The following is a 22284-nucleotide window of genomic DNA, read 5'->3' as shown; positions in this document are numbered from 1 at the left end:
GCTACCAAAAAAAAAAAAAGGAGAGCAAAACTCATCAAAGAACAAACTTAGTCACACAGAAATCTGTAACTGAGGAAGACACTGACTTCATGCTGTACCCTGCCACAGTTTCAAAAGGGAACAGGAAAACAGTCTGTCCTTGTTGGATATAGGTGGCTAATATGATAGAAACTGCTACATGCTTCAAGATCAGCAGTATCAGCCAATATATGTCTCATATGCCTAATTTTCACATAGACAGTGGCAGTGTGTGCATGCCCACTGGATGCCTTCCAAGCCTGGCTAAGCACATATCGGATTATCTTTCTCTAGCTCTGGCAGATGAGTTTGGAAATGGCCAGCATAAATGGTTATGGCAATAATAACTGTTCATACCTCTTGCCCTGTTTTTATTTCCTTTACCAATAGCTAGCACTTTTATACCTACAAGCAGATACACATACACATATTCATGGGGAAAGACTGAGTATTAGAAGAGTTGCCTACTTTACACGAACATCCTGAAAATCCAAAGATTTTATTCTGTTGACAGGGTATTAGATCCCACAACTGAGCACAGTGCAGAAAGTCACAGGATCTTTTTGCAGTGCAGTCAGAAGGGGTTGCTGCCCGCGCAGTGAGAAAAGTTACTCTGTCAGGCGATGGGAATATAGCTTGTTTCCTATGCATTCGCATTAGTTGCAATTTAGCCTATTTCCCTCCAACTCCAGGTGACATACAATTTCCCAATGATATTCTGTAGCAGCTTTTCACTAAACTCTCTGACCTGGTCATAAGGCCAGACTGCTACATCACATCCCTGAGCAAAGACATATCCAGCTTCCAAGGTCCCAGTGATGAGGTAGGTTTACCCTGTATCTGGTACAGGACCCAAAACAGGCCACAGGGGATTAAGAGGAAGATAGATTGCTTTTCAAAGCCAAGCACACTTCACAGATGTCCTCCTGGCAGTCCCAGCCCACAGCCTACAAAAAGATGCCGGGTGGAAAACAATCTCTTTGATTACTGCATCATAATGTAATTGAGGCTTTTTAAGGTTAAAAACCAGAAAATATTGAACTCTATTGTGAAATTCAATAATGCAGCATATTACTGACGTAATGACTATAAATACGTGTGGACTTCAGCTTCAGGATCAGCTCAATCTTCAGTCCTAAGAATGCACCACCACAGCCCACATACACCAGTGGATCTATTTACAGTTCACCTGGACTTTAAGAGTTTTACACTGGCTCTCTGTACAGGAATGCTGAAGATGACAAACTATTGAGTGCTAGGGAAGGGATTTAATATCCTTATGTCTGGGATGATCAAAGGACCTTAAGTATTATCAACTTTCAAGTGGATGTAGAGGTGCCTTTCATCCCTCCTGAATATTTCAGACTCCAAAACAAATGAGAGGTGCAACAGCTAAACACCAAGCTAAAATGGACTACCTCCTAGAAGCTACCTCCTACAGACAAGTTTGGACTGCTCACAGCAAGATATATTCAAAGACTCATTTTGACTAGCTCTGGGACTGGAAGAACAGGCAAAAGCTCTGGTCCATGATGGGAAGTAGCAGGGTGCCCTAGCAGTGAGGACAAGCAGGAACAGAGTAGAACTGCTGGTGCTGGATCCCATGTTAACAATATACATGTTGTGGGGTTGGAGGGGAAGGTTGCTTTGGACTAACCTGACACGATCTCTTCTCACTCACTTGAATACCTACTTTAAATTTAAGTGCACCTGCTGCATTCCTGGAGCACATTTTTCCATTGAATTTCAGCTGAAAATAATCCAGGTCACTTATTCCAAGACTGGTCTGCAGCGTGGGTCAAAGCACGACAAATGTGACAAGAGACATTGCCTGATCTGAACTAAAATGGTAACAGGAAGGCATTCATGGTGCAGCATTCAAAAGCAGCCTTCCCATCTCTTCTTTGCTCAGGACTGGCATAAAACGACTGGCAAGAAGAATCAGAGCTCTTCAATAATAGCACCAGCCTCCTCAGAAAGGCAATAAACCTCTAGCATTGACAGATGAGAAGATCATGAACGTATCTAGACAGCAGGGGGAACGCCTTTAAATTTAAAGATGCCAATTTAACTTGCCAAAGCCAAATGTACACCAGCATCAACCAGGGCCTTAGGCTACTTTGCAGAGAGTATCCTGGTTGCAAGAGTGCATCCTGTTATTAAATGCCAAAGAAAAAGAGGTATTTTTTTCTGTATTTTTGTACAACCAACAAAACCAGCTACTTTCCTCACGCTCTTTTCCACTTCCTGAAGAAATTATTTCAACTGCTTCCTATGTGGTACTTTCAATGCTGGAGCACTTTACAAGCTCTTTGCACAAGACCACCAAAACTCATGAACATTCAAGGGGAAACAACATGAAGGGGAACTACATCAGCACTGGCCAAAGTAACTAGAACAAACACATTGATTTCAGTGCAGAAGAAAGAAAACTGGCCTCTTCTGGGAACTGCAGGCACCAGAAGCACAAGACCACTCTCATTCCTCCAAGGACTGGGAACCCAATACAGCTCTGAAAGAGGGAGCAGGACTTGAAGCTGGCCCATGCATCACTGATACAGTTGCTAATCATGTTCTGATTTGCTGGATTTCACTGCTCTGAAAGTGAAAAACAGCCTTTATTCCTTTTTTCTTCTCTGACAGCTTTCATTTACAGCAAGCTCAGGTGTTATTTGTCTTCCCACACACTGTGTATAGTAACTTGTGTTTCACCTAAACTCAACTACTGTTCGGCTAAAATATGTCTTCTAGAAAGGCATCAAGAGGTAAGGAATTAGTCTTTTCTTCTTTGCAGCCATTTGTTAAGATGGGCAATCATCCTCACTTGTCATTTCCTCATTTAAATTTGCCTGGGCTCCACTTACAGTGATGTCTGTATTCAGGTGGCTGTACTGAGGTCTGGAATTCTCTTTCAGAACACTCAACATGCCACTGAGTTACCAACACTTTCTGTATGACAAATGATTTCTACATTGAGTTTTTCACTGCCACATGGCTGATCGAACCTCAAAAACAAGTGTTAAAAGCCCATCTGGCATGGTGGACTTTCCACAGAAGGAGTCCTTACAATGTGTTAAACGCCTTGCTGGAAGGTGTGTATAACACACAAGGCAAACATTACAGCAAGAACTGTCAGATGGCCAAGGGTGACTGTTACATACTCTTTTGCCAGCATCATGACACATCCAAAATCTCTACTACAGGATACCAGTGGAAATGTGTCATGTGGACATTAGGGACTGGGAGTTCCTGCACAATGTCAGCTGTAGCATCTCACATAATCCCTTCCATTTGATACTAAGACATCATGACTGTCAAACTGGTGGCTCTTTATCCTCTGTTGTACTTCCTTACTGTGTTTGTAGAACTGCTGGCAGGATTTGTATCCTCTCTGTTACACAGTGATCATCCCTATGAGAGTGCGGCAGGGTTTCAGCATGCCCTTCCTCAAGGGCCACTTAGTCACCCCTCTCTGCTACTCTCTCAAACAACTCACTAGGTAGTGGGCCCATGTCCAAGATGTGTGAGACTATCTACACATATGGCTGCTCACATTGCAGCTTTGCCTTTTCCCCCTGAGAAGCTGGAAGCCACTTCCGGATATTCCAGGCTGGTGGCATCTTGTGTCTGAGAAGCACCACAAAGACTACACAAAGAGCCAAGAAGACTGTCAATGGGGAAGCAGGGATGAGAGAGCCCTGCCAGGAGGAGAGCAGAGAGGCAGGAGCCCTGAGGCAGTGTGAGCCTCTCATAGTTTGCCTGGGTTAAACACACACATATGGGGTGATGAGGATGGCAGTGAGAAAGCAGCAGCAACATCAAGCATGGTGAGGGGAACATGCTAAATAAATAACTAAATAATATATAGTGAGACCACTCCTTAACTCTAAAGACCAAACCTATTTGTGGAGAGAGTATTTTGTGAATGCTAGGACCAGTCAAAAGTGCCAAGACAGCAGTTTCAGAGAGCTGATTTACCAAAACAGAACAGCGCAGACAGCAGCTGTGCAGGTTTTGCATATCTCCCTTTCCACCCAGATGGTTTTGTCCCTGCCAAAACAGGGCCAGTTTGTGATAGCACTTTCTGCAGGGCAGACAGCTTCCTGCTCCTGTATCCTTACTCAATACTATCCTTTAAACTCCAGATCCTGATTTCAATGGGTACCCTGTTTTCCCAGAGGTTCCATTTATTTTAGATTTTTATTCCATTAAACAATACTCAGTGATGGGCACTACACTGCAGCATCAGGGCATTAAGTCCTGATTTGGGCTTGATCCCATCTGACAGTGTGAGAAGTAAAAGGTTTTACAGTGAAGAAACAAGCCCCAAATGCCATATAACTTCCCTGGACCACTTAAAAATAACATAATGTGCTACAATATATATAATAAATATAACAAAAATGGGGCAATTAAGGTAAGCCAGCCTAACTTCCTTGAAGGTAATGGAGCTACTCAGGTTTGAACCAAATGAACATTTAACGCTTAGACAGACTCTATTGCATTTAACTGAATCAACAGCCTGATGTGGTCCCTGTCTATTCCAAATTTGTTGTATTTGTTCCAGGACATCCCACCAGGGCTCAAAGCTTACGCCTTCTTCTTCTAAAAAGCTGAAAATACTGTGCACAAGTTAGGAAAGTATACTATTTCTGACAACAGGAGTGAAAATATTCTTTCATACTTACTGAATGCCCCACTGGAAAAGATTCGGACTGTAAATATTGACCCATGGACAATGCTGGATTATGGTATAAGCCCCTCCGTGGAGACGCTGCTCTAACAGAGGCCATGTATCTCCTCTCTCGCCTAGGAGATAAATCTCTTCGAACAGATGCATCTTTCCCTGGTGACATTGGTCTCCTTGGTGACAAGTGACGTCTTGGTGACACGTCCCGTCTTGGTGATAACTCTCTCCTCAGCACAGCCTCCTTCCGTGGGGAAAGGTGCCTCATGGGTGAAATATCTCTTCGGGGTGACAGATGCCTTCTGGGTGACAAATCCCCTTTTGGCATTAAATACCTCTTTGGTGAGTTATCTCTATAGGGTGAAGAATCATAGCCGGGTGATGACTGTTGACTGGAAGGTGAGAGGTCCCTCGGAGATGAACTAGGGTCTAACGAAACCACATAATCCTCATCCATGCAGCTGGGTATGTCCAACCTGTCTTTATCGGGCTCTGAATCGGTACTCTTACTCTGGAAAAACCTCTGATACTCTGTCATCTGTGAGTCTTCACAGGAGTCACTTGGTGTTATAAGCTGAGTAACCTGAATGCTAGGTAAGGTGACCAAGTAACTGATGAGGGAGGAGTGTCCCACAGGAAGGGAGCCCTCAGGGGAAGCTCCCTGTGATGCCCCAGCCGAGTTCACTGACAGGGAGGAGAACCGAGGGGGCTGCGGGCTGGTGCTTCTTGATCTGGTTTTTGGTGTCGAGTCTCCCTGAGTATCATCAAAATCATCCTCATCTTCATCATCATCATCATTGTCGTCGCCATCCTCGCCATCTGACTCCTCTGCGTCAGAAAACTGGTGTTCTGCTGACAGGCCTGCTAGGTTGCTACTCTTCTCTGCCTCCTGCTGCATGTCCTCCATGTTTTCTGAAACAGCCACAGCAGGTCAAAATGGTGAGCACATACCCCATCTCTTACACCTTCTACCATATTCATTCCCCACCCAGCACACCCACTGCCATCACTAGATGCTTTTCATTTGGGATGGCTGCATAACGTCATTCTTTATAGTCTCAAACCATAATTTTTCATAGTAATAACTTTACAATCTATACTTGAAGTATAAAAAGTAAATTCACCCTACCCCATCTTGCAACTTCACTAAAAGTTCCCACCTCTCACATCTAAATCAAAAAGATTGGAAACTTTGTATGGGACAGAAGACGACAGATCATACTTTTACTTCTAGCTCCTCCTCATGTATCTTCATAAAAAATGGAATTCAGACACATGGATTGGATTTATTTTTTATACTTCCTGTTTATTAAAAATATGCCTCTTAATTAAAAAATACCCCAAATACTCGTAATATATTTTCCCATGCCATCCACTATGCTAAAGTGCAGTGAGTTATTTGCATACTCCAGAGGCCATTCCAACTAAAATTAAATCATTCTGACATACCTGCTTCTTCAGTTTCAGCATCATCTACGGATGTCATTGATACTCCAAGCTCCAGGCATTTTTTCATATGTGCTTTAGACTTCATATGTTTTGTCAGATTTCCTATGGGTCAGAGATTAATTTAATTAATGGACAACAGCAAAGATCACTCTCCAGGTCAGGTTTTGGTGTATCTTAACTTCGTTATGCTGCAGATGGGGGTTTTTAGTTTAAGAAAAAAACCCAACAGACAGGGCTGACTCATCCAGCCCATTGCCCTCAGAGCCTGTTTTAATGAGAGTGGGTTTTTACATTAAAAAAAAGTCAAACTTAAACTCAGGGCCTGAGAGGTATATAGGCATCTGTCCAATTTTCCACATGACATTTAGGCACCCCAGCAAGCTAAAAAACTCTCTTTTTGATGTTATCTATCCCTGGGCTCAGTGTTGGTGATATGTACAGTCTGCCTGGGCATCAAAGTAAATCCAATCCACACCAGCCATTCAGGGCTCACACTCCTAGTTTCACAGGGGTACTTTTAAGCTGAGGGCTCTCTCATTTACTTCAAATGTAGGTTCCAAACGTTCAGCATGTTCAAAGCACTTTGAAGGAAAAGTCCCCCACAAAAAAAGACATTTATGGGAGACTTTCTTTTTGCAAGTTTACCATCTAGCTGCAATCTCTGAACTTGAAGAAGCTGTCCTTACTGCATTTACCTGGGATGCGGGAAATCCAGGTTCAGCTCCCCGCTTTGGAGTACGAATCTGAACCAGACACAGCTGGGATTTGAAATCAGATCTCCAGTTCCCCTGAGGGAGCAATCTAACACTAGACTATTGACTTTCTGGAGTGCCTGTCTTGGTCTGTTTTTTCACAGACAAGAAAACTGGGTTGAGACTGGCCCCAAGAGACATTTCATGGCAAAGAACATTGAGAACAACCTGGAGATATAAGAATATATCTCTAATCGATAAGCCACTTTGGGCACATTTGCAACACCAACAGGGAAAGTGTGGCAAAAGCAAACCCAACCCATTATCAAGACATGGTGCTTCTTAGCTCAAGGAAAGCACTCTGTGAATGTTCCTATGCAGCTTCCAGGACTCCAGCCAGCATCCCCACATGGTGCGTGTGGTACATGCAACCTGGGGGCAGGAACACTGCACCACTCTGTTGGATAGTGGAGGTGTGCTTAGAAGCTCACAAGCCAGGCTCTTCTCTGACTTTCAGTCTCAGCTAGTTGAAATTAATTCTCTTCCCAACAGGAGTTTTTTCATTGTGCCTGTGCACTGCATGAAAAGTCTAACTTAGCCACTGGTGCCTCTGCATGGCTAAGTGCTCAAGGTGTACACTAAAATCCTACGTACCTCTGAAGGTCTTAGCAAAATAGCAACAATAGTTATGAGGCTGACAACTGCTCGTAAGCAGTAATCCATCAGTTAAACACTTCTTGCACTTCGAAGGCTAACTTAGTCTCTTCCTACTTGTGCCCTTCTTGTGCAATAGCATACCACCTCCTCCCTGTTTCTTCTTCTCTGCCGGAAATGCCAGCCTCAGCAAGCCATTTCACATTTCTTTCCATCCCATCTCTTCTGCCTGGAATGCCATCTCTCAACACAGCTGCAAAACCACAATCCTCCTTCAAGTACCTCCTCAAGACCCATTCCTCCAGCAGTGTCAAATGTAAACAATGATCCAAGAACAGCTCACCAAATGGTCTATTGGGACTACAAACGAGCAGCTCCTTGTCTTTGTCTCTACACCCCCATGAAAGTTCTCATCTTAAATTAGGTTGATAGGTCTACTACCATCCATCAGCTATTCCCATCTTTGGCAGGGGAAGAAGTGCTGGAGTCATGGAAACTATTACAATTCTCAATCCTCAAAACAGCCATGAAGCTGCGCTGGGATCTCGGGAGAAATTTCCTTCGGTTTCCTCTGTCCCTCTTCAAGTAAATTCATCGCACTGGGACCAGAATCCATTTCCCTTGTCTACCAAAGGGAAGAAACTGAGAATGTAAGGCTCATCTGGGCTGTGCTACGAAGAAATGCTACCAAAATAAAAGATTAATCTTTTTCTCTCAAGGAGATAGTTGCAACACATATCCAGATTCCAAAGAATATAATTATCTGTGGCCTCAGCGTGACAAATGGAAGCTTTTTTCTGTGCTGATAAATACATGCGAACACAAGCTATCAGATCTCTATTCATAATTAATGCCACAGTGGATGGAGTGGCCCATCTGGGAGACATACATTATTTATAAACTTGAAACTGACCCACTGTAAAGCCCGTGAAGGCATGTCTTCCTCAGCAGCTGATGCTCTGCTTCTACATTATGTCATAACAAGAGTATTATCCTGGTAGCATTTAAGTGTTGCTGCAATCAAAATTTGCACCATGTAACATTTTTGGCAGAAAGTATTATTGGTAAGGGTGGTTCTCATGCTACTACATTTTCTTTGCAGACATATGGACCAGTCAAGAGCCTATAGCTTGCAATGAAGCTATCCAAAATCCCTGGATCAATTAAACAGAAGAGAAGAAGCTCTCTGATGAAATCCTCTATATATAAACACAATAATTTTGTTCCGAGGAAAATTCTCTCCTTGATTGCAAAGGGTGCTTGGATTCCAGATGGCAAAACAGCTCAAGATCTGTTTGGGAAGTGGCAAGAGTTCAGCAAAAAGGGTCAAGTACCTTTAGTTTTGAAGGCAAAATTGCACAACTTGCATACATAAGGCCGGACATCAGTATGAGTGCGGATATGTTTCTTGAGCATGCTTGGCTTTTTGCAACGAATTCCACATTCTTCACAAATGTACTTTCCTCGGCCACGACCTCTGACATAGACATAATCCTCATTTGATTTATACCTGTTGGAAAGGAGCAAGCACTTAAATCACAGAGACTCCACGTCACATACATGCATAAACATCACCTCTATGCATCTGATCCTCATCCTGCATACACCTAATCAAAACAAATTAGCAGAAGTCCATAGGAACTACTGAACTTTCAGTCTGGAACTCACAAAGTATTTGCCTTTCAAGGAATGCACTAGTCCTAGGGTGTTTTAGCAATATGAAACCAAAGAGTTAGAGCATAAGAATAGTATAAATACCTTGTCAGAAAACAGATTGGCTATTATTCCTACAGACACCGCACAACTCCAGATACAAGTCTGCAGGTTGGATTTATTTCAGTTTACTGTAGTCTTACACAATGCAGGCATCTACCGCCACTGAAAACAGCATTTTGCGTCACGGTCCGTTTAACTGTTTTAGTGTATTTATCCCTTGGGATCAGATAAATCACATCCTGGAAATGCCCGTTTCTCCCCACTAAGCATAAAGGGAACGCAGATGTCTAGCAAAGACGTATGCATTTACACTACAGATGCCTGAAGTTCCTGAAGACGGATCCCTCCCTAAGGGACACCAAGCTGAGTTCACTCAGGTATGTGCTGCTTCAGAAATAAAACGGGAAACTTCCAAACTGCATACTTAGCAGAAAGCTGTTAAAAGAAATTTTCTTAGCACAGGCGGTAGCGTTCCATGCTATTTTTGCTGATTACATAGTGTGTAGTTAGATAATAAATAAGATATGGAAATCTATTTAAAGGTGTATGTTGCCTTTACTACCATGATAAATTGTTAATAATGAAACATAAAAGGGCCCAGGGGAGCTGTTCTGAGGTTTGAAGAGCACAGGGCATTCCTTAGGGAGAGAATTTCATCCTCACTCACCGTAAATAAAATTCAGAAATTGCAAGAACTGAGAAACAAATTTTTTCTGCCCTCTGTCCTCCATTGCCCCCTACCTAAGAAGCACAAAGTACTTTCAGTCACCCTGTGGATGCGCAGCCCACAAGATACCCTTGGTACTGTCAGCGCTTTAAATAAATAAGGGCCTGTGTGAAAGATTCTGTTAATGTGATGATACAAGAAGCAAGTGGAAATTTTTGGATTACAGAGCTGAAACTTTTTTCAAGTGTGCTTTTCTTAGATGAACACTTCTTCCATATGTTCAGCTATATCAATGGCAGTTTAAATACTGAAACTAGTATCTTAGAAATACATAAAACACAGTCCTGTTCTTATGTCCATCTTGCTATCTATTAAACAAGGGTGATCAGGTATTAGAACAGGCTTCCCAGGGAAGTGACCAGAATCACCATCCCTGGAGGTGTTCAAAAAACGTTTACATTAATTCCTCAGTGACGTTGTTTAGTGGTGGACTTGGCAGTCTTGGGTTAAAGGTCGGAGTTAATGATCTTAAAGGCCATTTCCAAACAAGTTGGAAAACATCTAAACACATCCACTCCTTTTTAAAATGTGGATGCCTAAATACATTTTTTTTCATCTCCTTTTCAATAAAGATGGCTCTTTCCCTTTTCCTTCATTGGGCAAAACTGGCACAGTCTAATGTCATTTAATATGTAGCCCTCTCTCTAGCAGGATTTTTTGTTTAACATTTCTGTGATTCTGCTTTTCTGTCTGCCCCATTTCCCAAGTTCTCCTTCATATGTATATGCTAATAACTCCTAGTCACTTCTCTATCCCCTGCTTCATCAGCTATGTCCAGGCTTTCTCCCAAAATGCCCAATATTGTTTGAAAGACTGCCGATTTATCTTCTTTCATCTTTCCTTACAGTCTGATTTTGCTGGGATGGGCACGACAGGCTTTGGTGCAGTGAGGTGGTGCTGTGCTGTGACATCTACACTTTTAGTCTCAACCCCATTCATTTTGTTCCTTCAGCCTCTCACTCATCCTCAGCAACATCTATTTGCTTTCTGCCCATCTGCCGTAGGAGCTCTCCACTCCCCTGGCACAAGGCAGCTGCGCAGCTGCATTTCCCTGCCTGGTGAACAGGCTTCCTCACCAACCGAAAACTGACAACCATAGGTCTTTCTCAACTATGGATTCTGAACTGCCTTCTTTACGCTTACAAAATTAAAGCAGTCAAGAAGCTTAAGCAAATCCACTCTCCAAGTCAAACTAAAACCAAAATGAAAACACTGCTGAAACAAGGTATCACCATGCACACTTGTCTGTCCATGGGAGAAAACATGAAACAAAGATGACAGACATTTGCTGCACAGTTCAGAGCACTATTTCAGTGCGTGCTGAGATGGTAAGAAGATGAGCTTGGTGAGACTAGAGCAGAATAGAGGAGAACAGAACAGCTCTAAACAGCCAAGAGCAAACAAGCATGCAAAAAACTAGCTGTTAGAAGTCATAAACAAAAACCTAAAGAGGAAGACAAATTAAAGGTCAGGACAGAAAACAATGAAAGACATGGTTATAATATCTAAAGAATATTAAATCCATTTTAAAAATAGCCAAAGTAATGAAAAGAATGATTCTACCCTTCCACAAATAGCTTCTATAAAATGTACAATAAAATTATGATGTATAAGGAAAGAGTGGACCCATAATGTCCTTGCTCATTGCAGGGGGGTTGGACTAGATAACTTTTGAAGGTCCCTTCCAACCCAAACTATTCTGTGATTCTATGATTAATACTACATCATTTCATTCACTTTGCAGGTCATATGCTCCTACTGATGAAGTCCCAGTCTACTGCACAGATTATGTGTGTGTCTGTGTCCCACTCCCCTCAAAATTAATCTGCACATCAAGGTTTCTTACGTTTTGTTTTACTCAAAAGGGTATCTAAACATAGCCATGTATTACTAGAAGGCATTTCTAGGTGATATGTAAATTATATGACTTTATACAAACAGTTTCATAGACCTTATTGGTGTACAGGGAAACCTGAGATGGTGTAAGTAACATACAAAGTTTCTTAAGAAGGTATTAGATGGTAAATGCATTTTATAGAGTGATCTGTAGCAGCTTGCATGGATCTGAATCCTCCTTTAAGTTGCTTTTCTTAACACACTTTTACTCTTCTGACCTCTCATCACTTGGCTTACATAGTGCAGACTATCTTCAGCTGGGTGATCCAAATTCAGAAATGATACATAGTGGGAAGCAGGCAAATTTTATACTCCAAAGTGGGTGTGAGTTGAAGCAGCAGCTCTTTAAACTTCTCGTAAACTTAGGTTCACCCCTCAATTTGGATCACTCTTGTGCAGCCGGACTACTGGCTTGGGTACTGGGACAATGTACAACTACAGAGAACAGCCAGGATCAGGGTGTCTGGGTCAGCATACCTACAACAATCTCCAAAATAACATTTTCAGCCTTTCAGGCGAGATATAGGCTATACTCCTACAGTGTTCCAGACTACAGAGAAATGCCAATGTTAATTTAGTGAAGACTATTCAAGTCAAGCTAAAACACATGACGTTAATGAGACAACTGAGATTTTTAAAGGGTACAAACTGACAGGAGAAGGAAATGTATGTACAAATTTCTCACTTCTCCATCCTGACCTGTTTAGTTACCTCAGTAAAACAGTGCTGTGAGACCATCTGAGTTTGGTAAGACAGAAAAACACATCTTGTCCAGCCGCCTGACTATTCACTACTAACAACTGGCATATTAATTGCATCGTGTCAGAATTCTGTAAAAGAAATTGGACAGTATCTTCCATTTTAGACTACACTGCTGAGGCAAACAAGTGTCCATTTCAGTTGCTTTTTATAACGAGCTTCACAAGCCTCCAAACAATGTTAATTGGCTTTCAGGTCTCCTTTTTCCCTCTCTGTCATTTGTTTCTGTTATCACTTGAGTGACAGACAGCCGTGGTAAAATCAAACACAGTTTTATCAACCATACATGACAGATCTATGGATTAGGCATAGATTTCACTGTCATCTTACATTTTATCTCCAAAATCTGACTTCAGTAAATAATAAAAAATTACAAGAGTAAGAGCAAGCATGCCTAGCTAACCCATTCAAACTACTGGAAGTACACAGAATCTCAAAATGGAAAGATAACCCCATTGAAGCCATTAAATACAAAGAAATGGTATAGAAAACGTCAAAATGTTAACTGATTATCCATTTCTTTTTGACCAAAGGAATGAAAATAACAGTTCTGAGTGAGTGCTCTCACACAGACAGAAAATATAACTGTCCTAATAGCAAAGTAGAGCCAACAGTAAGTATACAGGTACCCTGAGGTTTATTTTAAGACTGACATATACACAAAAAAGAAGAGATTTGGGAGCTACAGGACATGGCAGGAATACAGGAGACTGTTCACATCGGAACTCATTCATATTAATTTTCAAATCTCTTTAAAATGACAGGCTGAGCTTGAAATTTCCAGTTGTATTTTCTTACCCTCCTTCAAAGATTTTAATTCGTATCGGCTCAGTTTGTTTGGATGTAATGTCTTTATCTCCATGAATGTCTCCTTTTACTCTTTCTTTTATAATATTCCCCACTACTTTCTTTTCAAGCTTGCTGCCAAACAAGAAGAATGGCTCGTGTTTCATCTGTAGAACAAAGTCAAGGAAGGGTGTTACTGCTGGAGCACACAATAAACGCATACTTCATTTCAAGTAACATTCCAGGTAAAAGCCAAACTCTTATTTTGATGGAACTCTATAAGATGAATTAATTTGTCCCATTTAATTTAACTAAGAATAAGATAAGGGGCAGCATGAACAAATTTTTACGAGTCTTGACAGAAAAGACAGCACCATATCTTTCCTCAGAAAAAAAAAAAAAAATCTTGGAAAACAGAGATGGAAAAACCTTAGAAAGTAATTTATTGCCATTACAGAATTTTCCCTGGCACCATTATCTAATGCTTAGTTCATGAGGAAGAGTAAGTATGTAAAAGGCATTAAATGGAACTGAAGATCCCTACTAATTTTTAACTTAATCTTTAATTACGAATGCAAATGACTGTTTGTGCCTGATACTGTTTGAATCAGGACATGGCAAAAACAAAGGACAAAATTAAAGGAGATAATTAACCAGGCTCTGGCACACATGAAGGGAGGACTTTAAAGGCCTCACTTTTTACATCTGATGTTGAAAATGGAGAGAGAGACAGCAGAAGTAGCAGAGCTTGCAGAAGGGTAAATTTAAGCTCAAAAGTTATCATGGGAAGATGTCAATGTCTGATTTCCCAATGGGGAACCTTTTTTTTAAAAAAAATCACTAGCTTACATTTCATAGTTCACTAATATTTTCTCAAATAAAGATACGCAAATTTAATTTCATTAAAACCTCTTATTTACCTGAGCAAACTGCTTCCATGCACTTGATGATGTCAGTTTACCAGCTCCAGGTCTATGCATAGCAGCCAGAGTGTAGATTTCTGTGGTGTTTTTTTGCTTGGACCTTAAAAGTGCTAAAGTAGTCTTTGTACTTAGCCCAGATGGGTTTGGGTTACATGAACTTATACACCATGAAGCATAAACTGAAGATTTGAGGGTTGGCTGCTGTATGTAATTGGGCTTCGTATAGTTTAAGAAACACCAGCTCACAGTAGTAGTAGTGCGCAGACTTGGGAACTGAAGGATCTGCTGAAAATCTGCTACGTCTGTCAGGAGAATGGTTGAGCCTGTGACTTTCCCACTGCCATTGGATGACACCTGGACTAACATCCCAAGAGGCAATTTTTGATGTTTCAGCTGGTCTTCTGGCTGAATTTCTCCTGGTGGCAATGAAGACCTCTGTGGACTCATGCTCATATCTGAAGCTGTTTCATCCACATCCAGCTCTTCTGGCGAGTCTCTTCCTTCCGAAGGGCCACTGGACTTCTGCCCTGGTGACGTGGAATCAAAACTGGAAAGTTTCTCCCTGCTCGGTGGGAAAGCATCAGCTGCTGTCATGCTGACAGGTGGGAAATCTTGAGATGATGAGGATGACAGTGGTGATGAGGATGACATGGATGGCAGACTTTCTTTTGGCTCGGTAGCACAGCTCTGCCGAACTAGCTGAGGCTTCTGCACTCTTGGGAAATCTTTCTTTATATCTGAGTTAGTTAACTCAACTGCGCTTAGTTCCTCAACTATCTGCCCATACATTTTTTCTTCTTTGACTCGTTTCTGCTGCTTGGTCTCCATGAAGAGCTCCAAGCTGCTGGCAGGTGAAAGCATTCGTTTGCCTCCTCCTAAGGTAGAAGCCATGTCTGAACTGGAAGGCAAACACAGGGGAATTCGTGGCTCCAGTCCAAGTGGTAACGTCTGTGGCACTTTCCACAAAGGATACTTTTCTAGCCCTCCATGCTGACCCAGCATCTGAGCTATGTTAAATCCAATTCCTTGCATGGTTGCATTAGTTGCCAATGTTCTTTGAGAAACAGTCTCATCAACTTTACAAATTACAATTGCAGGACTGTTACTCTGTCCAAGGATCTGGGAAATGCTTGTGTACATGACACTACCATAAGATGGCACATGGGTTTGAATTCTGACAGGAACAACTGTTCCTGGCAAAGACTGTACAGATCCATCACCTGGGGAGTCAAAATCTGTCTGAAGATGCTGCTCAGAGGAGGTATCTGTTGGTTTAATGCTATGGTCTGACTGGTACTTAGCAAGAGTATTTTTTGAATACTGCCCAGATGTTCCTGAGTAATGCTGGTATGCTTGCTCTTTAGCATGCACATAATCAGCTGGTTTCTTGCTAATATACTCTGGCGCATGTTCCAGGTGATAACTTGGAGGAGCATCTGTTTGGAAAGGCTGTTTGACGTAAGATTTCTGCAGCTGTTGTACAAAATGATGCTGGAAGTGTAGAGGTTCTGTGCATGACTGCCACAAGACAGGCTGCTGAGATGGTGGTAAGTGAACCATGCAGACAGCTGGATAGGAGAACTGAAACAAGGTGCTATGAATAGGGGCAAATGGGACTTTTTCCTGATGTGCAAATAGCTGTTGCTGCTCTGATGGATGTTTGCTAGGAATATAAGGTGCTTGTTGGATAAAGGAAGTCCTTAACATTTCTGAGCTGTCTGCAAGAAGAGCTTGTTGCTGGGCAAGGTGTGATGAGCTATTACTAAGTTGAGCAGAGGAGCCAATAGCCTGTTTTCCAGAGTCATCTACCTGAATGGGCTGAAGTACAGAGGAAGGAGAGTGATGCCAGGCGAGCTGGGAGGAGCGAAGACCAGCCTGTGCATGTTCCATCTGCTCCTGCTTTATACTTTGTTCTGTGCTCTGATCAGTCTGGGAGATCTCTGGAAAACCACTGAAGGAAGCCTGGCGAACCAAGAAGCATTTCTTCCTTTCTCGGGATGGAGACAGTGCCGTAGTGGGTGTCCCAGCTGAAGAGGCATGGGACAGGTTCCCATAATCAAAGGATTTACTTCGGATCTCTGGGATTTCAGCAGCATGAGGACAGGGCATCTGTTCAGATGAGCAGCGTCTCATTTCCCTCTGATGGTGATGCCCAGGGACGGAAAGTGAGTAAGCACCAGCTGGAACTGTTAAAAACTCAGACTGTTTTCCAAACTCATCTTGTTTGGAAGGTGTGATGAGCTTCATGTTCTCCTCTCTTTCAAAGGACATTGAGAAACTTGAACTGTGGGACAAATTACTTTCTTGGCTAGGGCTGCGAGAGAGGCTTGTACCTGTGGACTCAAAGCTGGATTCTCCAGAGGAGTGCTCCATGTCAGCCAGTCGTAAACGCTTCTTTTTGGGTGGTAGCTTTTCGGCTGGAAGTTGAGAAAGGGTTTCACTTCTCTGAGGCCACTGGAATTCTTCAGTGGGTCTCTCTTGCTCTTTACTCTGCACTTCTTTATCTTTCTCAGGCTTATCTGGCTCTTCTGTGACACGAATTTCAGGTACCTGGATGTTGTGCTGGCGAACCAACCTAGGTTGTATATGATATGGCTGAGGCTGCTGGGATGGAGATGGCTTACTGGTGTCAGAAGTTTCTGTTTGTGGAGCTCGGTCTGGGCTCATTGGGGACTCACAAATCTCACTTTCACATGTTTCAGGTGGTGAGTAGATCTTTTCCTGCTGGCAAGCAATAATTTCTGTAGATTCAGACCTTTCAAATGAGTTTGGCCTGCTCAATGAATTTGTGTGCTGGATGACAGAAATGACATTTCCAGGGGGCTTTCTGGCCAGTGATTCTGCGGTCTTTTCTTGTTCTGCAGTTAAAGGTGAGTCTTCCAGAGAAGCAGCCGGGCTTCCAGACTGCAAGTAAGGCCTGCAGATTTCAAAACGCTCAGCATGGCAATGGGCAGCATTGTCCAGACCTTGAAGGGCAAACCCGCACTTTGGCACTTCCTGAATTTGGGATTTGGGATCTAAGTCCAAAGGCTGAATTCCCCCCGTGGTTCCAGTAGTACTGCTGCAAAGCATGGGGCTGTCTTCCTCATCTCCAACACTCTCTTCTTTCCTGCGCTTTCTGTTTTCAAAAGTTGTTCCAAGCATGGATGGCACTGCCTGGGATTGTCCGAATGGATCAACAAAGTACTCTCCCACCTTGCTCATCCCTCCTAAGGATGGTGAGTCCCTGTAGCTCTGCTTCTGAGCTTCAAATTCTTCCCACTTCCTGTAGTGCTTTCCACTGGCATCATAGTCATAAAAGGTCTTCTCTTTTAAGAATGGTCCTTTGTCACCTGTTGTCTGTCTACTGGAAGCAATAATGATATTTTTCCCTGGTCTTCCATGATAGTCTGAATCTGAGTGTCCCTCCTGCACAGAGGGCAATTCAAAGGCAGCCTGCCTTCTCAACATCCTTTGGTGGGATATTCCCACTGTCCCGGGGTAAAATACATCATCTGAGCCAGTCATCTTCTCATCAAATGAATGGCTTCCTCTCAGAGATGGGGGAATACTTAGGCTGTTTGCAGAAGAGGTTGGCATGGAGTTACTTCTAATAAGAGGAGAGGAATCTACTGGGGGCTCTAGAAGGACAGGCATGTCACCCTGCTGACTGACTTGGTACAAACTGGATTCATTTTTGATGGATGATGTGGTGGCCTGGGATTGTCTAGATTCTGCATTGCCGCCTGGATAAACTTGTGTAGATTTAATAGTGCCCAAATTACTGGAGTCAATGAGTTCTTCTTTATTTGGAGTCAGCTGAGTAATATGTTCCTCAAGCATCTTGATATCTAATCTGTTATTTAAAAGAGGTAATGGCTCTGCTTTGCCCTTTCTACCCATTAAACTGTGTTCCTGATTCGTTGTGGCTACTGTTAGTGCTGTCCTTTGATTAATCCTATAGAACTTCCCAAAGATGATCTCTTCATAAGACTTTGCATTAGTATTTGGTGGGCTAATTTGCTGCTCAGCACTTTCTGAGCGAGAAAAATAACCAGAGTCAGTGCTTCCTTTACTGTGTGGGCTCAGGAGGTTTAACGACTGCTCAGAATCTTGCCCTTTTTTCTCTGACAGTCTTAGTGCAAGTCGCTGTTTAACTGTATGAGAGTCATCAGACTTGGTACTTAAGGATGGGTTTTGCAACATATCAGAGCCAATATATGGTGAACTCTCACTGGGTAACTGAATTCCACTTTTAGGGATAATCAAAATGGGCACTTTCATTGGCCCCACCAACGACTCTTCCATGGAGGAGTGAAAACTGCTCCTGCTACCAATGTCCAGGGGGAGCTGTGGGACAGGGCTCAGTTTGTCAGACCCTTCCATTAGGAGTGGGGTCTCCTCATCAGTATCCGTGCTCTGCTCGCCATCTGAATGTATTTCAGCCTCCACGTCAATGTAACTGGCATCTAGGTCCAATTTAGAGACTGCTGACTCTGTGAAAGGTACCAATCCTGCCTTGATTGCATGGGCATGTGACTTCCTGTGCTTGTAAAGGTTGCTCTTCGTCTTGAAGGAGAAACCACAAGGAACACAAGGGTACGGTCGCTCCCCAGTATGAGATCTAATATGCTTTTTAAGTACACTAGGTTTGGCACAAGCCCGATTACAGTAAGGACAAATGTACTTGCCAGGTTTTTTGGGTTTGTGTTCCTTTTTGTGAGCATCTTCTGATTGTTCTAAAGATTTCTGTGAATATTGGCTGTATGCAGGGTTCAAACTTGAAATCTTCTTCCTCGAGAAACCTCCGCTATGGCTATGCATATGAAAAGGAAACAAGTCCTCTGAGGCAACTGATTGCAAGTGGCTAGGATACTGCCACGGAGGGCCTTCCAAGCTCTGATGTGGCTTTATGTTGTGCAAGAAGCCTTGTGGCAATGAATGCTGTGGGAAAGAAAGTGAATGTTGACATGAATAAGGACTTGGACGATGCTGTGGATATTGCTTCTCTGTGACTTGCTGTGCAGCTTCATTTGATGATACCAGTTTCCCAGAACCAAAAAGTTGTGCTGATGCTGTGTTTCCTATTTGCTCGTGATCTATTTGTGGTTGCCTCTGTACTTCTTGATTGCCAAAAGTGCTCATCTTAATAACAGCTGAATGTTCTTGCCTCCATCTACTTGGTACTTTAGCAGTTTCTCCAGACCTTGAGGTAGCTTTTTGCCCTATAGCTGTGTCCCCAGAGTCCATTTTGTTACACAAGGTCTTAAGTGCTAATTCACTTGAAAGCTGTGCAGACACATGGAGTGTGTCCAAAGCTGTGCTTTTTAAAGTTTTGTTGCTGCCATTTTTCCAGGGCTGTTGCAAATTCACAGACTTTTCTTTCTCTTTGGAACTTTCCACGCAGTAGTCTATAGGCATTAGATTTGTGTCTGTACACTAATGTGAGTATTATACAGTTCTGTTCATGGCAGGAACTTTCCTAAACATTTATTATGTATTTGCAAAGACTTGTTATAGCATTTGGACATTTTCCATTGTTATTAAATACTGAGATGCAGAATGACCCAGAGATATTTGTGATCTACTAGAGCAACGCTCTCTTCATCTCCTCCATTTTGACACAGCTATCTGTATGGAAAAATCAAAAACAAAGAAACCCCCCACACCAGTTAATACAGCCATGCTAAATAACATTGATGCAGTCAGTTGCTCTTCTATTGAGCCTTACATTAAAAGTATTGAGGGACTTACTTAAGCAAAGGTAACTACATTTCACAAAACTCCCTTTTGTGAGCAGACACAGTAAAGTCTGGCTCCAGAGATTGCACACAAGCATAATCACTACTCAGTAAAAGCCCTAGAAATAGAAAACAGAGATCTACACTTTTCAAATTAAACAGTAGCTTGGGAAGGCTTTCAGGGGATAGTTTAAGGGCTTAATTCTCAGAAAGTCCACCACCTACTTTCACAGCTCTTATAGCAAATCACAGCTGAGAATAGAGTCCTGACACCATGGGTGAGAATTACCTTATTCGGTATTACTCATCTACAGTTCAGACATGCACTTTAGTCACCGGGCCCTCCTCTAAAGTCAGAGGAGTGTGAGCAGTACTTCCAGAGGAATCTTTTCATATTATGATGGGTGCTTCAAACACAGGGGATGTTTATGCACAGGGCCCTCCACGATGGGGCTGCCTGTTTCTCACTGTCAGCTAGGCAGAAATCCTAGACAACTACCTTGGAGTATATACCAAATTTATAAGATGGCTGAAGTGAGGCACTTTTTACCTTAGATCATCTAAGTGTTTTTACAAGAAGGTGTTTATCACCCTTTTAAACTACTTTTAAACAGCCAAAAGAGGTATCAAATAAGCTTTCCAAATACAGCACTGTTGGTACCTTTCCACATCTCCATCTTCCAATCAGTAATTAAATCTTAGTGAGAATGTCTTGCTGGAGGTAAAACATGTATTACAGAAATGAGCTATGACTGTATTTATGTGACTTCAGCATTTACGATTTCAGTGTCGAAACATTTCCATCCAGCTACGCATGCACTTTCTATGTTTAAATGCAATAGGTTTCCACAGCTCTATTATAAAGAAGAAAAGCTCAAAGGTATGATTTTCATAGAAAAGTACAGCATTTGAATTTGAAGAACGATGTAGGCTTCCTGCTTTCATATTATCCAAACACATGAAATTTTCTGGATGAAACAGTGAGAATTATAAAGCCTGTCATGATTTTAAAATAGCAAGGAAAAGGATAAAAAAGAGCAGTGTCAGAGAATTGGAGTACTTTTCATTCCTCTAACAGAAAAACTGAATTCGGCTTGAAGAAACATTAGCAAAGTGCAAGGAAACGTACAGATAATGGGAATATATGTTTTGGTGTTGTTTGGGTTGGTTGGTTGGTTTTTTTTTTTTTTTAGAATAAAGCAATTACCTGCATCTTCTAAGCATCTAATAGGCATGACTGTCTTCAAATTTCCTGTAGGAAAAAAAAAGGAGTCATAAGAAATTCTTGATACTAAGTATAGATGCTGAAGTTTTCTATTCTTTACAGTAGAGACCTGAACATTTCACTTATCCATCACTGGAAAAAATTTATGTTGTGTCTTAATAGTTCTGAGCAACCACATTTTGAAGAATATGAGCATAAGCCTTTCCAAAGTACGTACTTAGGTTTCTAGCGTGTGGAAGAATAACTGCAAATCTAAACTAATGCAGTCTCACCTTCCTGAATCAGTAAAAAGAGAGCTGCTGATGTCCCTCTTCATTCCTACACCTTTGTTAAGCCTGGATTATCTGTGAATCCCATTGGCAAATCCCCTTTCAATGCTTCTCTCCACCTAATGCTTTTAAACTCTGTGCCTCTCATTCAAGTTTCAGGGACCAGAACAAAATCTTGGACAGGGTGTCACCACTTAGGTACAAGGAAATGCAGTAAAATGCAAGTCGATTTCCAAATCACTTAACATCAGTGGGATACTACTCAAGAATGTATGGCTGCTTTCTCGAAGAAGAAACCTACAGACCAAAGACTTTCATGACTGCCACGATTTGCCACTTGTCTGGCCATCACCAGACCACAGGCTAATCTCAGTATCACTGAAAAGACTGGCACAGAAAATAGGGAGCAAGAACAACATCACTGATGTCAATAATGATGCCAGTGTACAAGCACAGATGTAAAGGAAAATGTGTAGCTTGAGAAGCAAGGAAGAGAGGGAACATTCCTCACCGGGAGAGCATAAAGTAATTAGCCATCTTCAGAGAAAAATACTTTTCTCCTTATTAGACAACTTTGCAAATGGTGAAGGAGAAACTTCTAGAATATGGAAGCATCCTTTCTGTTCCATACACCCTCTACTGACAGTATCTTTAGGGAAGAAATCTGCCAGTCACGGAAATGTAACAGCACTGTGGTTTTTGTGAGCAAAAGATAATGCTAATATACTTCCAACAGTTTTCTGTTCTGGACAGAGACGTCCAT

The 22284-nt window shown here is 42.1% G+C and overlaps 1 protein-coding gene across 6 annotated transcripts in view; it reads right to left on the bottom strand.

Moving 5' to 3' along the window:
- Positions 1-22284, bottom strand: part of HIVEP2 (HIVEP zinc finger 2) — a 146835-nt gene that overhangs the window by 4316 nt on the left and 120235 nt on the right. For all 6 annotated transcript variants that reach the window (XM_065680696.1, XM_065680695.1, XM_065680697.1 and 3 more), the window contains 6 exons: positions 21235-21279; positions 14305-19917; positions 13397-13551; positions 8835-9010; positions 6155-6256; positions 4707-5617 (listed from right to left, as the gene is read on the bottom strand). In XM_065680696.1, coding sequence (XP_065536768.1) covers positions 4707-5617; positions 6155-6256; positions 8835-9010; positions 13397-13551; positions 14305-19707 — 6747 coding nt within the window. In that variant the 5' untranslated portion in view covers positions 19708-19917; positions 21235-21279. The remainder of the gene's footprint in view (positions 1-4706; positions 5618-6154; positions 6257-8834; positions 9011-13396; positions 13552-14304; positions 19918-21234; positions 21280-22284) is intronic.

Source organism: Lathamus discolor, chromosome 5 (genome assembly GCF_037157495.1).
Source record: "Lathamus discolor isolate bLatDis1 chromosome 5, bLatDis1.hap1, whole genome shotgun sequence".
In the NCBI taxonomy this organism is placed as follows: Eukaryota; Metazoa; Chordata; class Aves; order Psittaciformes; family Psittacidae; genus Lathamus; species Lathamus discolor.
Note: the sequence above shows the minus strand (reverse complement) of the source record. Positions and strands in the feature narration are given on the sequence as shown.